Here is a 17,041-nt window from a genome sequence, read left to right on the forward strand (position 1 = left end):
GTGTGTTTACGTCCCCGTAACTTAGCAAAGGAGACCGATAGAACAAGTACTAGGCTTACAAAGAATAAGTCCTGGGGTCGATTTGCTCGACTAAAGGCGGTGCTCCAGCATGGCCACAGTCAAATGACTGAAACAAGTAAAAGAGTAAACAGTATATCCCCAGAATGCTTATCAATTAATTTGTCCTTACATAAAATTATTTCTAGGGTTTCCTTCATCATTCAGTTATGCGTTCTGCAATACCTTTCAATTGATATCGCTGCACAGATGTGGCTGTGTGGCAACAGTCTGCTTTCCAATCACATGGATCTAGGTTCAGTCCCATTACATGGCACCTAGGGCAAGTGTCTTCTACTATAACCTCTTGCAGACAGAAACTGAAAGAAGCCCATTGTATATAAATATATAAAATTGTGTGTTTGTTTCCCAACTACTGCTTGACAACCAGTGTCGGTGTCTTTACATCCCTATGACTTAATAGTTTGGCAAAAGATAGAATAAGTAGGTTCTGGGGTTGATTAAAAATTCAAGGTCGTACTCCAACATGGCTGCCATCTAACGACTAAAACAAATACAAGATATATATACAAGAGGTCTCATAATTAACTATTTCAGTGAAATCAGACAATTTGTTAAAAAATTAACTTTATTTTTGTTCTTCATCTTCAGTGTGTTAAAAGTGTATAAATTAAAAAAAAATTTTTTATAATTTTATTTTAATTCCTCTTGAATCCCACTCATTTGTACACGACAGCATTTTTTTCAGTTTGCCCAGGATCATTTTCTCTTCCTCCTCCCACAGGATGCAGCGATAGTTCAGCTGAACTTAAAGAATGCATTCAATTCGCAGTGCAGGAGGTAACTCGCAAAATGCTTCAAAATGTGTTTTGCAACTTGCAGGGATACAGAGGGAGCATGTGTTCATAATTTTCAATGAAGTTTTGATGCGAGATTTATAAATCTATTTGTTTTGGTATCATAATTAAATATTGGGTTGGTGCATAATTATTACGGCTTTTTTTTCAACAAATTTTATTCAACAAAAAAATAATATTTAACAAAAACATCTTTAAATGATGGTCTGACCGTCTGCCAAGCAAATTGGAAGCAGAAATTGAAGTAGATGGTGACTATGCTCCGGAATAACCATTAAAAAATTTTTTTTAACGGCCGTTGCCAGTACCGCCTGACTGGCCTTCGTGCCGGTGGCACGTAAAAGCACCCACTACACTCTAGGAGTGGTTGGCGTTAGGAAGGGCATCCAGCTGTAGAAACTCTGCCAAATCAGATTGGAGCCTGGTGTAGCCATCTGGTTTCACCAGTCCTCAGTCAAATCGTCCAACCCATGCTAGAATGGAAAGCGGACGTTAAACGATGGTGATGTTGTTTTTGTTGAAAAAAGCCACAATAATTATGCACCAACCCAATGATAAACATAAAATTCTGTCAGTTTTTTTTTTTTTAATTTGCCCAATTTCATTGAAATAATTAATTCTGGAACATATATATGTAAAAGAAGAAGACAAAGAGTCAATGAAGAACAAGTTTATTCATTACTTTTGTTTTCTGTTCCAATAAGTTTTGATTCACCTTCCATATAAATGATTATGTGTGATAAAATACACAATATCTGTATAAAATTTACCCATAGTTGAATAGACTAGTAAAGTACCGAAAGGCAATAATAGAATATTAGTAATTTATGTAGTTATGATCTTAACACCAACAACTACTACACCACTTCTACTATTGATGGTAACAACAATATTAAGAAAATAATAATAATCCATTCTACTGAAGGCACAAGTTCTAAAATTTTGGGGATGGGGTAAGTTGGAGTCGACTTGTTTGACTAGAATTCTTCAAGGTGATACCCTAGCATGGCCACCATCTAATGGCAGAAACATGTAAAAGAGTAAATATCTTCTCATAAAGTGGAGATGAAAGAATTGTAGTATTATGCAATAAAGCATGTTTACTCAATTCAATCTCTCTCGTTTATGTTTATATACATACATCTATATATATATATATATATATATATATATATATATATAGATATATCACTTTATATATAGATGTATCACTTTAACTTGGTATCTCTACCTGTAAAACGGCTGTGATATCTTGTTTTTTAGTGTAATTTTGCTACCTCTGGTAACTATTAACGTATTTAAATTATCAAAGGTTTTAATAACTGAGATAATATTAATATATACATAAACTATATATATATGTACAAGGTAGTATCAAAAGGTCTCCAGATTAGTCATGTTTAATAAAGAATAACTTATTTACCTAAGTTTTAATATCATCTCCTTTGAAGAAGTCACCTTGTGCAGCAATAACACAGGACCCAGTATTCCTGCCATTTTCGGAATCTGGCCTGGAAGTCTTTTTCTCTAAGCAAGTCGAGGACTTTCTGCAATTTGCTCAGGATTTCAACAACAGTGTTTTATCTTCCCATGATACCCGTTTCTGTTCACCTTATAACCGGAAGCATTATCGTTGAAAATTGTTTCATTTGCTGACAGATTTGAAATTTTGATAGAGATATTTCAAACATGACTATTCATTATATATATTTAGAATGGTTAGAGTTTTTTACTTATTGCAGGTTTGTGAAAAGGGACAATATAAGCCAGAATTTGAATTTAGAGTTACAACAAGAAAATTGAAATTAATAATTTTTCTATTCTTATCAAAAGTGATAGAATTCCTGAAGAACGCGAGAAGAAATTTTCCAAGTTATTCTATTTTATATCCTTCATTGCAGATATATGAATTTAACAGAGTGTGTGTGGGGGGGGGGGGGGTAAAGCAATGCATTCACTGACGTAACATCCGACTACCAACATGTGAGACTCCAACGCCTTCCTCTTGTCTCAACGAGACACGTTACCCTTTATAAGAGTTCAATGAGGCCACCTTTTAATCACACAAAGGTGTTAATGTCTATCACTAAAACATCTTCCCTCTTGAGATTGAGATTGTCTTGTTGGAAGTGGGGGGTTTTCTCCCCTTTTAGAGATTTACTTCCCCTGGAAGCTTGATATTTTTTCTATTTTGGAACTAATTCCAACAATTCTCTGTTTTCTTTTTCTTGTACTGGTACACCTTGGTGGAGGCACAATGGCCCAGTGGTTAGGGCAGCGGACTCGCGGTTTTGATTCCCAGACCGGGCGTTGTGAGTGTTTATTGAGCGAAAAACACCTAAAGCCCAACGCGGCTCCAGCAGTGGATGGTGGCGAACCCTGCTGTATTCTTCCACCACAACTTTCTCTCACTCTTTCTTCCTGTTTCTGTTGTGCCTGTAATTCAAAGGGGTCAGCCTTGTCACACTGTGTCACGCTGAATATCCCCCCCCCCCCGAGAACTACGTTAAGGGTACACGTGTCTGTGGAGTGCTCAGCCACTTGCACGTTAATTTCACGAGCAGGCTGTTCCGTTGATCGGATCAACTGGAACCCTCAACGTCGTACGCGATGGAGCGCCAACACATATGGTACACCTTGGTTTGATTTCTTGTGGAGTCAGCACATCAAAACTATTGTAGAGAACTTCCACAGGTAAGTAGATAGGTATATTCCCAAATATACCCTTTCTTCAGCTAACCTTCTTTTCATCCGATTCATGTCTTTTATGTTCTCATTTTGAAACTTTCACCATGTACGTCATTTTACCGATCCATTTTATTTTATTATTTAAAATGCAGCTGTCGTTGCTATTGTTGACTGTTTAGTCTCCGATCAGCAGATTAAAGGTCTTCTCATCATGACCGCATGGTTAAGAAATTCACTTTACAATCATGAGGTCATAAGTTCAAAACCCATTCCATAATATTTTGAGCAAACCTTGGATTAATCCAAGCCATGTGAGTGAAAAGGAATAGAAGGAAACTGTGTGGAAGCCCATTGGATGGATTGTACCTGTAATTCAAAAGTCCAGCCATGGCACTGTGTAACACACTGGCTCTTTTTGAGAATTACATCGTTTGCGGTATATTCAACCACTTATATATTAATTTAACAAGCAGATTGAACAGCTGAACATTTATCAGTGAAATTAATTAAAATCCATTTCCTTTTGCATATAAATATTTCAGACTACAATATATAATTTGTCTTTCTCTCCAGTTTGTTTTTTTAAATGATAGTAGAGGTTTTTAAAAAAAATTTCTGGCTGGTCATGCAACTAAATAGAGTCTCTCTCATTAGTTACAGCAGATAGTATTACTGACTATAGCTATTGTTAAGTCCTAAGCAAAGTTATGTGCTCACTCCACTTATCTGTATATTTTAGTACTCTTTTATTTGAGCTTTGTGTGTGAATTTTAAGATAAGGATATCAAAGTGTCCATTTTAAAATCAACAAGTTTTCAAATGAAAACAAATCCATTAAAACTTTAGTGCCATTAAAAAAGTTATTAAAATAACAAATAGAAAATATAATAATGATTACCCCCATGTGTTGAAAGCCAATAAAAAAATTAGGTAAAAAAATCAGCAATACTGCAAACAAAATCACATATTTCACAAGTTAATACTCCTTTTAAAATTAACAGTTTTCATATATAAACAAACCCATTAAAACTTGAGCACCATAAGAAATATAAAATAAATAGAAAATATAATAATGTTTATCCCATGTGTTGAAAACTACTACAAAATTAGGTAAAAAAAAAAAATCAACAAACCTGCAAACAAAATTACATATATCTCCTTTAAAAATTGATTTTAGAAATAAAAGAAAATTACCAGTACATTACATGCAAAAAACGCGTTGAAACCTGTTAAAAAACAGGACTAGACTTTGGTATAACAAAATAACCACCCAAAATTCACCATATAAAATATATATATTTAATTGTACATGTATAAAAAATATATACCAATAAAAATTAAAAAGAAAAAAAACTCCTTCAGTAAATTATTAATAAATCTAAACAAATTGTAAATATATTTAAAATATATCCACCATATAAATCTTAGAAAAGAATTTCCAGATAATGTGCTTGACTGAGAGATGGGGAGGTTGTGACTGTGTACTCCAAATTCAAAACAAAGACTATATTGGGTCAATGTGAAGATCTCAATTCACTACAATCTATGTATGTACACACACATACATACACATGTGCATTTATTTATATATATATATATATATATATATATATATATATATCTGTAAAAATACGTGACACTTATTTTCTCTTTTTTTCAGACATTTGATAAAATGCCAAGAAGAGAAAGATTAGCATTTCTGACCACTTGCTTTACTTCACTTTCAATGAAGGTTCCAAATCTGCCAAAATTGCTCAAGACATTTGAACCGTTTTACAGAGAAGATGCCATTACAGAAAGAACTGCATAGAAATGATTTCCACGTTTCAGGGAAATTCAGCCTGGCAGACTCTTCCTGTTCCGGTCGACCTGTTCAGTTCAATGGGGATCAATTGAATGATCTCGTCCACAATACCCCATTACCTTCGATTCTCAATGGGTAAAGTCCAAGAACTCCACATAGTTAATTAAGCCTTTAGTGTTTAAACCGGCCATATCCAGCCCAAATATTCTACATGATTTACATTCAAACTGGCCATATCTAGCCTCTCACACCTAACCTACAATGACATTCTAAAAATAAACAATCATATCATTGAAACCTCAAAGCTATAAAGTAATGCATGATTAACTCAAAACAATTTGAATGGAAAGGTATTACACTTAACAGAGTAATCTAAACACTAAAGGGTTAATCAATCATTTTCTTCTAGGCTCATTCAATTTCAGTTGATCTGGTAATTTAAATTTAATTGCATAATTCATTAATTTCATCTGAGACTTTTGTTTTGAACTTGGAGAGTTATTTTATTTACATATATTATCTGACAGAAAGAAAAAAAATTCATAAAAAAAAAAAAAATCTACCAAATAAATGGTATCAACTTAGCTGTAGATTGAACATAATCCACATATGAAGGGGTCGTACCCCATCTCTCAAATGATGTTTTCTCTAAAATTGGAATCCCACTCACTTTTATGAGCAGGAAGGCCACAAATATTGGGGAGAAAATGCTGACGTTTTCATACCCTTCCATAGTTTTCTGTGCAGTTATGTACAACCCAAGCCACAACAGAATTTCTCCAAAATAATTTGGGTGCCGTGATATGCTCCAAAGTCCACTCCGGATATATTTGCCCTAAAAGAAAAACAAAATTTTGTTGATTATTTGATTTTGGGGTCTTATTTATATTTGCTCAAGAAGTTTTGTACTGGGTTAGTGGTAAGGTGCAGAAGTTGTGCTGTGCATAAGAAATTTTGTACCAATGATGCGAGTGAACTAACAATATATATATCCACAGTCACATATCTTATGATATTTACTTTGTATTATATTATACTTATTTATTGTGCTTTTACTTATTAATTTTTCTATATGTGACAGTGGATTTTCATCGATGAGTTCATGAACCTTGGTTCTTTTCCCTAAAACTATATATTTATATTTTATACTGTGGAACTTAATCTAATTTTAATTTTTAATAAATTGAATTTAATTGAGTTTTTACCTGTAAATTTGGATTTTTATCCCTAATATTTTTGTTTTATATATATATATATATATATATATATATATATATATATATATATATATATATATATATATATATAAGCAATGTTAAATCTCTGAACGAGGTATTAACAGTAACTGCACGACAAGGTGAAGTATATTTGCCACTTAAATGTGGCTGACCCCTAAGGGTGGATGTTACTGTTGCTTTTAGCCCCAGGAGAATGTGTATATACATATATATATAGATATATATATATGCGTACTGCCTTAATTCTTCGAAACGCCGGAGTTTTAATGGTGGCAGCTGATGAAGGGGATGTTTCTATGTGGCCTGCTTGTTTGTTGCACCTTGTTTACCATTTTTGGCCTTGTTCTTTTACCATGTCATGTACCCAGTTATGTATCTATATGTACATGTGGATGAACGTATATACATACATGTATATATATATGCATATACTCATACATTGTTTATATATATATATATATATATATATATATAAATACATATTATCTGCTGAAGATAGAGAGAACAAAAGTAATGTGTACCTTGTTTGATGGTTTTGCTCGAAATTTAGATTTCTGGTAATCTGCGATGGATTCAAACAAAAATCCAATTGCCCATAGTGTCCAGCCAGCATAATCTTGATATCCAATAGGTTTGTCAACAGTTTTATAATTCAGAATTAAAGTTGGCATCAAAGTAAACAGAATCCAGACACCTGTTGGAGATAAATCAAAACATGACTTGTAGTTACATGATGTTTCTTTATGCAACTGTAATATACTATGAAGTATATTAAATGTTTTTATAAGTCAATATCATGTTCTGCTGTGTTAGCAATGCGCTTTTTACATTACCTATGAGGTAAAACAATATTTCATGTTTTGAAATGTCCACTTCAGAGAGAGAAAGTTTTTCTCAGACCAATACCATCATCCATTTCTTCAATTTGATTTTTTTTTTTACTTGTAGCAAGGTTGGGTAGGTACCTTGCTGAAAAATCTTAAACTCTGAAGAAATAGTCATTTACCTTGTACTGTCCAGTATATTAAGAATTTTAATGGCCTTCTTTTGACAATATCAAAACGGGAGTCAGATCCTGCCTTCATTATCCTCCTTACCAGGTAGACACCAAGCCTAATGAAATATATTATATATTTATATATATATATATAATAATAATAATAATAATAATATTAGGGATAAAAATCCAAATTTACAGGTAAAAACTCAATTAAATTCAATTGATCAAAAACTAAAATTAAATTAAGTTTCACAGTATAAAATATATATAAATATATAGTTTTAGGGAAAAGAACCAAGGTTCATGAACTCATCGATGAAAATCCACTGTCACATATAGAAAAATTAATTAGTAAAAGCACAATAAATAAGTATAATATAATACAAAGTAAAAATCACAAGATAAAGATAATAATAATTAACTTTAGTTCTTTTCTCTAAAACTATATATTATATATATAGGTAAATTGAAAATTAGAGGTAATACTTGACAATTGTAAGCACCTGTGTATTCCAGCTAGTGGTTGCGGTGAAGGAATAAATTGTAAATCCAAAAGAAAAAAGAAACAACAAAACTACAAAGGATTCCGCGGAATCGTTGGAAGGTTTTCGAAGGACCGGAGAGATTATGTCCGGGTGGAGAATTATACCAGATATAGTACTATACAAAATACCGAAAGGATCGTCACCTCTTACATCACACATTTCTTCTTATTTCAACGTTGAGATGGTATAATTTCCAGGGAGAGAGATAATTTTTGCGGCTGAAGATAGCTTTACATTGTAGATTATACACATATTATATTATGTTATATTATATTATACACATGTAGAGCTTGAAACACGTGTACCGCGGAATCCTTTGTAGTTTTGTTGTTTCTTTTTTCTTTTGGATTTACAATTTATTATATATATATATATATATATATACAGAGAGAGAGAGAGAGAGAGAGAGATACGCATATGCACTCACATATACACACATGAGCGGGCAACAATAACTTTAGGAAACCATTCAGCCAGCAATCTGATCACTTGTCAATCTAGCAAGCAAACAAGCCAGACTGATACATTCTCATCAGAAAGCTGAATAGACAAATGCTTGTACAGGTTGTTTGAGCTAAATTCAACAGCTTGCATAAAAAGAAGAAAAAAAACACAATGACTCAACCAAAAATTAAAAAAACATCAATTAGATTACGGCTGGGATGTAAAACACTGGACAATGATGATGATGAGGAGGATGATGATGTATAACAGTTTACTCAAAGTAACCACTCTCAGCTTCTACCACAACCTCAAGACAGCTCCAAAACCCAGCACATGCATTCCACACTGTGTCCCTGGGAAGATCTTCCTTCTTGATCTTGGCCACATCTCTCATCAATCATTCAATCCACAAGTGGCATTCACAGTGACACCAGATCACAGAGTGAAGGATTTTGTTGAAAGCTTACTCCAACTCAATGAATGCCAAGTACCGTGGTTTGCTTTTGGTTAAATATTTCTGAAGTTGCCTTACTAGAAATACTATAGATTTCTTGAAGTTTCTGTCTATCAATGTAAACAATGTGAACAATGTAAACAGTATAGATATTTTACTCACCGTGTTGCCCACGCACATACCATTCCAGTCTGTACCTGCTGTCTGACAAACATAGATTTGCCCCATTTCAAACTCACACAAGCCAAGAGGATAAATGTTGAAAGACCTGCAAATACAACAAATTGATTTATGTAGTGTGTCATTTATTATCACACATTTAAATGATGAACCTGCTGTCTCTTACTTTGCTGTCATCACTCATTCAACTGACATCTTTATGCATGACTAGCATCATTCATTTGAATGAAAACAATGCATGAGAGTTAATATATATACAGAGAAAGAGTGTGCTAAAGAAAAGCTGATGGTGGCAGATAGAGAGTGTGAGATTTCTAGATCTAAAAGTTGAGTTATTTCTCATAGCGGTCTCCTTCATTAGACACGAAACTCAGCTTGCGAAGACCTGTTGGGGCAAGTGAAAGCGAAATCGTGATGGCACCTGTGCCCAGCGTTGCCTTCCTGGCACATGTAAAGACATTCGAGTGAGATCGTTGCCAGTGCCGCTGGACTGGTTCCTGTGAAGGTGGCACGTAAAATACACCATTTTGAGTGTGGCCGTTGCCAGTACAGCTTGACTGGCCTTCGTGCTGGTGGCACGTAAAAGCACCCACTACACTCTCGGAGTGGTTGGCATTAGGAAGGGCATCCAGCTGTAGAAACTCTGCCAAATCAGATTGGAGCCTGGTGTAGCCATCTGGTTCACCAGTCCTCAGTCAAATCGTCCAACCCATGCTAGCATAGAAAGCGAACGTTAAACAATGATGATGACACACACACACACATATATATATATATATATACTAGATGAACCCACCATGATCTGTTGAGTCACAACCACTCCAAGTTGAAAATGTCAATGTGCAGCGAGAAAGGAAAAAATCCTATTCCAAACTTCATACAATAAAATTCTTAAATAATACAGTTCTCCTGCCTTTGGTGTGACAACACAATCATGACTAAGTGTTTCTTCTTTGAAAATGTTCAAATGACTTTCAACATATTTTCCCCACTTTCTTCTTTGCCATTCTTTGTTCAAAGTGAAATACATGGGTACTTCAGCATAAAGTAATGTTTTTGCAAAGTCATCATTGATGCACAATGAAAAGAATTCTGTCAATGTTGTTCATTGACAGCTATATATATCGTCGTTATTTCTGAGCAATATTCTTTGTTTATCTGGCAAATGAACTTGTAGCCTCATTATTACAGGGGCTCTTTCATGAATTGAAGATCCCACAAAAGGATGCAACTGCTTCGGATGGTTCAATATACCTAACCATTAGATATTGACTAATTTGATTATCATTATTTATTTGAACAGCAACATGGTCATTTCCTTTCAGCGTGCACTTGATGACGTACTTAATTGACCTCACTGAGGCAAGGATTTCAACATTGCAGTGACATTTGAATGCTTTTAAGAGTTTCATTATAAGGTACAACCCATTTGCTGTTTGTTTCTCTATTCTTATGAGATTCAGCTCCTCCCATTGCAACTGATCTTCATCTATAAAGAGATAGCCTCTCTCTGTTTTTCTGCCTTTTGATTAAGATGATAAAGATTATTTTATTTTAAATAAAATAGAAATTTTCCCCTTTAAGAAAAAAAAAAAAAAAAATCATCACGTACACAGGATTCAAAAATATCTCAAAAATATAGGGAGGATTTCTATCTTTCAAATCCCTGGCACTTTGAAAGTCATATACATGATTAAGGGAAGTAAAAAGAAGGTAAGTATGATCATTTTCACCCAGTCAGGAAACAGGATTTTGAAGGTGTCATTTAGTGCTTGACTGCACTTGTCAACATTTTGAAAATAGCACGTGTATTTTATATTGAAAGTGTAAACAAATCAAATTCTGCTTAACGTACGACATATAACCCCTCAGAACTTTTTTAAAATTTGGAATTTTCAAAAAATTTTTGCGAATTTGTATTCTGCACACGGGAATTCATATGATTATGCCAAAAAAATTTAATGAGGGATTTAAGGCCTATATAGCTTTTTAGCACATCTCAAGACCAGGGTACAAGCAACAAATTATCCAAAATTCTCAAATTTTAATTGCTAATAACTCTTTATTGATTGATTTATAGCGAAAATGATTATCACGTCATTCATCAGCCTATAAAAGTGTATCATTACACTCAATATGAAAATCAATCCGAACAGAATTGATGCTGGCAGCCAAACTAACTAGATCAACGTAATTGAAAATAGGAATCCGAAGAAATTTTAAAAAAAGAAAAAAAAACACGGAATGGTTAGGGTGCTTACGCTTCACTTCCATTTTTTCTACAATAATTTTAAATCTTTGCTCCAGGTCGTGAAAGCTATTCCCAAACTCCGCCGAAACAATTAGGTTGAGTTTTTAAATATAAAACACACACACACACACACACATTAAAATAGTTAGGGTGAAGCATTCTGTGATTATTACATTCTATGAAAAATAAATCAAAACAAAATATATGGAAGTGGAGAGACAAGTTACTGAAGAGATTGCAATGAAATGATTTAACAAAAAAACAAACAAAAAAAAACTAAATACTGTTTATAAATTAATAAAGGACTGAACCAGTGCGTGTGTTTATTACCGGCATAATGCCTCTCCCAAGGTTTAATTGTATTTCTTTCAACACACGTATTCACATCAAGAATCTTGCACACCAAATACACATACGAAATACTTCAGATAAAGCCGAAACAATACGAAAGGAAGTACAAAGTGAAAACAAAACAGGTGAAGTTTTATATTCTGATGTTTCCGGTGGGAAGCTTACAGCATCGTTCACACGCCAGACAAAATGCCCAGGACAAGCAGAGAAGTGAGGGATGGAATAGGATATCTGACTAACGACTTATTTTACAGTTCACTTTGTATTTCAGGTACTACTAAAGCAGCGCGGACCCGAACGCGCAGTCGCGTGTCCGCGCTAGCTAGTCTTGAGTGGTCGATCCTAACCCTAACCCGCGTGTGCAAATGAATACGTGTTTAGGGTTAGGGTTAGGATCGACCACTCACGACTAGCTAGCGCGTTCGGGTCCGCGCTGCTTTAGTAGTACCTGTATTTCATTCCTTTTGTTTCAGCCTTATCAAAAAAGTTTTTATCTAGCACACATACGTTTCTCTCTCTAACTATATGTGTGCGTGTGTTTGTGTAGCCTATGTAGGTACAAAGTGTACACATGGACAAATAGATATAAAGAATTTAGCTTTTCACCCCCAAAAAGGACTAAGTCAGAAAAGTCAAACCTAATGTTAATGCAATAAACTCTCGGAACAGCTAAACTACAGGGGAGGGGGTCTTCGGAGAAGAAGCCCACCACTACTACCTGACGCAAGTGTTTCGTCCTTAACTAAATTATTGGGTGCCTTTCTGCTGACACTTCTCAGCCACTTGAACATCGGACACTGCTACTAATTTAAAGTCATTTTATATTTTATACCAGAGACTTAGCTATCCATTGACGGTCAAGGTAGACCATCACTATTTTAAAAAAACACGTGCTTTCTACCTGTGGCTCTAGACTCATAAGCTTCCTACATGTCTTTGCAAACCTTTCAAACAAGTGTGCCTACCAGTATGCAGAAAGAGGTTTATTCATTCTAATATGCAAGGACTGTGGCTTTTAAAGCCACAATTTGCGGTAATGACGGACACTTCTGTGTCCCTGTGTGAGTTGCACTTGAAGTAATGTTACATAGTTACCCATTTACTAATATTTTTTTTTTTTACTCTACTTATTTTATTCATTCTTTTACACTAGTCAAGTTATGTATTAATAAAACATTAGTAATTTAATAATCAACAGACACCATTTGATTTGCAATCGTTACGTAACATTCCGTTATGAACGTATTATCGAGTTAGAAAACAGAGAGATCTAATGCATACAATATTAATTGATAAATTAATTTGTATCCATTAGATCTCTGTTTCTAACTCGATAATAAGGTAAACAGATAATAATCTTTGATATTTTACGATAGTTTATATAATATATTTACTGAAGAAATATCTCTTCAAAATATAATATATTAAAAATATTGGATAAAAATATTCCTATGAGATTGTCGGTAAAACATAAATCTGAAATAGAAGCATGCTCTAAGTTTTAGAGCAGTATATTATTATTCAAATTTATATATATATATATATATATATATACATACATATATACATACATACACAAAGTTGGGCAATATGACCTGACACATTTGTAGGTTTAGTTACATGTTTTACATTCTTTTCCCCTCTATTTCGCTTTTATTAAACTTACAAATGCGTCAGTTCATTTTGCCCCACCCCGTATATAGTGAGTGGACAAACGAAAGAAAAAGGCATTTAATGCATTTTAATAGAAGTAAAGTATATTTTAAAACACGGAGCCGAATCAAAAATGTTTTAAATAATAATAATTACATATTCCTACCGTTATGTTACCGGCATAACTACAGGGTTTTACCCCCAAGACTTTTTGGGAGGTCATAACTTTCAGAAAAATGAATATTTTTTAATGAAATTTTCTATGCATATAGTATTTACTATGTAGAATCCGAATATGTGTTGGAATGGGGGTGGGGGACAATTTTCGGAAATTCCAACAGAGTCCACTTAAATTCATCTGTAGCTATGCCTATGTTACCTCGTCTTTAAGTACATAAACACACATACAAGTAATTTATACGCACCTGTACAATCGTAAAACTTATCAGTTTTCAAAGCAGCTGACACCGACCATACAGCCCACTGAATACCGAAATCTATAGCAGCAATACTACCGAAATAATGTAATAACTCCGACATTGTTTGTGATTTATCTTTTGCTGGTGTTATGCCTAAGACTCGCTTAAAGTAAAGAACAAACAAGCACTTTCTTTACAATTTCACCGCTTACTTCGTCTCTTTCGAACTAACGTCACTCTCTAATTATCATGTCTCACACTCCCCATCACTCACTCACTCTCTCTCTATCTATCTTTTAATGTGTCAGTACCCGTGACACTTACAATTCGGTATTTGTTGATTATCACACCCCATTCAGAAAAAATATCATTAAAATAGGTTATCTCCCCACTAAAAAATTGGGTTAATGTTTACAATATTACCCGGAAACGAAATAAGGAAAAAGAAATAAAACGGATGTAAAAAAAATTTGTAGGAAATGAATTTGAAAGCAAAAATGCGCGGAAAGCAATGGTGGGGTCGGGAGAGGGCTTCGGAAAATTCACAAGATCCGAGTTTTTCTCTCATAACTTTTAAGAAAATGGAGTTTTTTTTAAAGGAAATTTTATAGAAATACCTTTCAAACGGCATACATTACGGTTATAAAGAAATTTGTGGGTAAAATCTTTTCCGAAGGGGTGGGGAGAGGACTTCGGAAAATTCACCAGATCCAAAGTTTGCGCACATAACTTTGAGGAAATTGGCTAAAATTCCACAAAAACTGTTCGCTGGGAGGGCTGCTATCAGAAAACCGCTACTTTCAAAAACAAATGTTGCAAAGCGTTTAGAGTGGAGTAAAAACCTACAGAATTGGTCCCTAAAGCAGTGGAAGAATGTTATTTTCTCAGACACGTCATCCTTTACCTTATTTCTGACCACTGGCTGAGTATACATGTGAAGACAGCCAAAAGAAGCATTTGACCCAGACTGCCTTCTTCCAACTGTTAAACATGGAGGAGGATCTGTGATGATCTGGGGGGGGGGGGAGCTATATCTTTGAAATCCGCCAGCCCAACGGTTTCTCTTCAATGAACAGCTGTGCATTGCTTCAGCATATAAGGCATCTGAAAACCAACGCCAGAAGTCAAACCATATTACCAATGACATCTACACTGTTGATAGAAATTTGTACAGACACTTGAAACCAGGTGTTCTAAGCTTAGCTTGTTGTCTATGAGTGCAAAAGAAGAATGGCAGATACTGGACGAAAATAGTCCAGGAATTGGAAGAGCATTCTGGAACACAAGCTAACCACATTTGGAGACATTGTTTATACTATCTGCAGTTTAACGTACGCTAAGGAAGTAATTCTGACAGCATTTACAGTGTTAACATTTCACTGCTTCCATGACTGACAGTGTTATTTCTGAACTCAAGAAAGCAGAATTTGAAAGTAGAGTCAATAGAGAGGAGTTCTAACAAGATCTTGTCAACAAAATCTCCATACAATGTTTCCGATATCCAAGTGGCTAAAAATGTCAGTAGGGCACCTGAAAGTCATGACCTAGGTGTGGCCCAGCACCCTGAGAGTATAAGAAGTTAAGGGCTGAAAACATTTGCCTGAGGGGCATTTCTTCTCTGAAGACTTGGTGTTCATCTCTCCTGGTACTTAATTTATCGACCCTGAAAGGATGAAAGGCAAAGTCGACCTTGGCGGAATTTGAACTCAGAACATAAAGACAGATGAAATGCAGCTAAGCATTTCGCCCGGCGTGCTACCATTTATGCCAGCTCACTGCATTTACGAAATATTGTTGTTTATAATGACTATGGGACAATCATGCTACCTCAGATCATTATATTAAACATACTATATTAAATGTAAATGGCCACTAAGGTTATCAAGTGTCCTATGAATGAGCAATGTCCAATCTGTGTCTTTATTGATACCAAAATATTTTTGACACCTTACCATATCTTAGTTTAATGGAATATTTCAATGGAGTAATGTAAACTACATTTTAAAAAACGGTAATGTTTAATTTTAGTGGTATTTGGCTGCTATTTTCTAGCAGATTGATTGATCACATCAGAGATATCCTGATTTACATAATTGGTAGTATTTCATCATGTCCTTTCCCTTCTGTTAGTGTTCCAATTCAATCCATTTGTGCCTTTCTTCTCCCCTCTATCTTTAAACAGTCTCTATAAGACTCAACTACCATTCACCCACTTTTTGTAGTTTCACTCTCTAATATACATTAAAGAAAAATAACCTAGTAAGAAGTTTGGTGAGTGAGAAGAAAAGAAGAGGTGAATGGGGTGACAGAGGAGGAGATGACACAAATATGGGGTGACGGTTAAAAACAGAATAAAAGAAAGGAAATGATTATGGGTGGTACTGTTACAGAGGAGGAAGAGGGGTACTGCTGAAGACCCGGTTTATGTCAACAAATCTCACAAGAAGACATTGAGTATGTGTATACACCGATACGTTAGTGTCTGCACACGTAAACATGTAGATGTGTGTGTATGTATATGTGAGGGAGAAAAAGAATTTGCGTTTATAAAGGAGACAAAGAGAGAGACAGTGTGTGTGTGAGTATGTATGTCTAAATTTCTATTGTGAATCAGTGTATATGTGCATGCATTTTTCTGTCAGACTACCTAAATATTAAATGCGGTTTTAGAACCTTAAACTTCACAAATTATAACTCTGAGTCTCCAATGTCCGATCGCTGCTTGGGCATATGGCATAGTGGTTAAGAGCATGGGTTACTAACCCCAAGATTCCGAGTTCAATTCCAGACAGTGACCTGAATAATAATAATAATAATATCGAAAAATACCTTGGGAATGAAACCCCAGGTTCGAAATTTCCCCAAGACACCTGATGAAGGCTGGAGGGTATATCAGCCGAAACGTTGAGCAAAATGCCTTCTACTATAGCCTCGGGTCCACCAAAGCCTTGTGAGTGGATCTGATAGACAGAAACTGAAAGAAGCCCTTGGTATATATGCATGTATGTCTATGTGTGTGTATCTTTGTCCCCCACCACAGCTTGTCAGCTTGTGTAGGTGTGTTTTCGTCCCAATTAGTGGTTCGGCAAAAAAAGACCGGTAAAAAATGCTTTTTATTTCTTAAACACGCAAGATATAG

The 17,041-nt window shown here is 34.8% G+C and overlaps 2 protein-coding genes across 2 annotated transcripts in view; one reads left to right on the top strand and one right to left on the bottom strand.

Moving 5' to 3' along the window:
- The window catches only part of LOC106875651 (telomerase reverse transcriptase), a 50,503-nt gene extending 44,740 nt beyond the window's left edge, over nucleotides 1-5,763 (top strand). The window contains exon 33 of the transcript XR_016238691.1: nucleotides 5,224-5,763. The gene's annotated coding sequence lies outside the window, so the exon portion shown is untranslated. The remainder of the gene's footprint in view (nucleotides 1-5,223) is intronic.
- LOC106875624 (uncharacterized) lies at nucleotides 5,691-14,256 on the bottom strand. The gene is made up of 5 exons (XM_014923853.3): nucleotides 13,909-14,256; nucleotides 9,211-9,316; nucleotides 7,612-7,718; nucleotides 7,127-7,299; nucleotides 5,691-6,202 (listed from the first exon to the last, which is right to left on the bottom strand). The coding sequence occupies exons 1-5, from the start codon at nucleotides 14,021-14,023 to the stop codon at nucleotides 5,927-5,929; spliced, it is 777 nt and encodes a 258-aa protein (XP_014779339.1). The 5' UTR covers nucleotides 14,024-14,256; the 3' UTR covers nucleotides 5,691-5,926.
- Nucleotides 14,257-17,041: the final 2,785 nt, after the last annotated feature.

This window comes from Octopus bimaculoides, chromosome 27, assembly GCF_046866305.1.
Source record: "Octopus bimaculoides isolate indiv1 chromosome 27, ASM4686630v1, whole genome shotgun sequence".
Taxonomy (NCBI): Eukaryota; Metazoa; Mollusca; class Cephalopoda; order Octopoda; family Octopodidae; genus Octopus; species Octopus bimaculoides.

Coding starts and splice junctions, on each gene's coding strand:
- LOC106875624 (XM_014923853.3), bottom strand. CDS start 14,023: ATGTCGGAGTTATTACATTATTTCGGTAGTATTGCTGCTATAGATTTC. Junction 9,317..13,908: donor TAAGTTTTACGATTGTACAG/GTGCGTATAAAT, acceptor TTGTATTTGCAG/GTCTTTCAACATTTATCCTC. Junction 7,300..7,611: donor AATATACTGGACAGTACAAG/GTAAATGACTAT, acceptor TATCTCCAACAG/GTGTCTGGATTCTGTTTACT.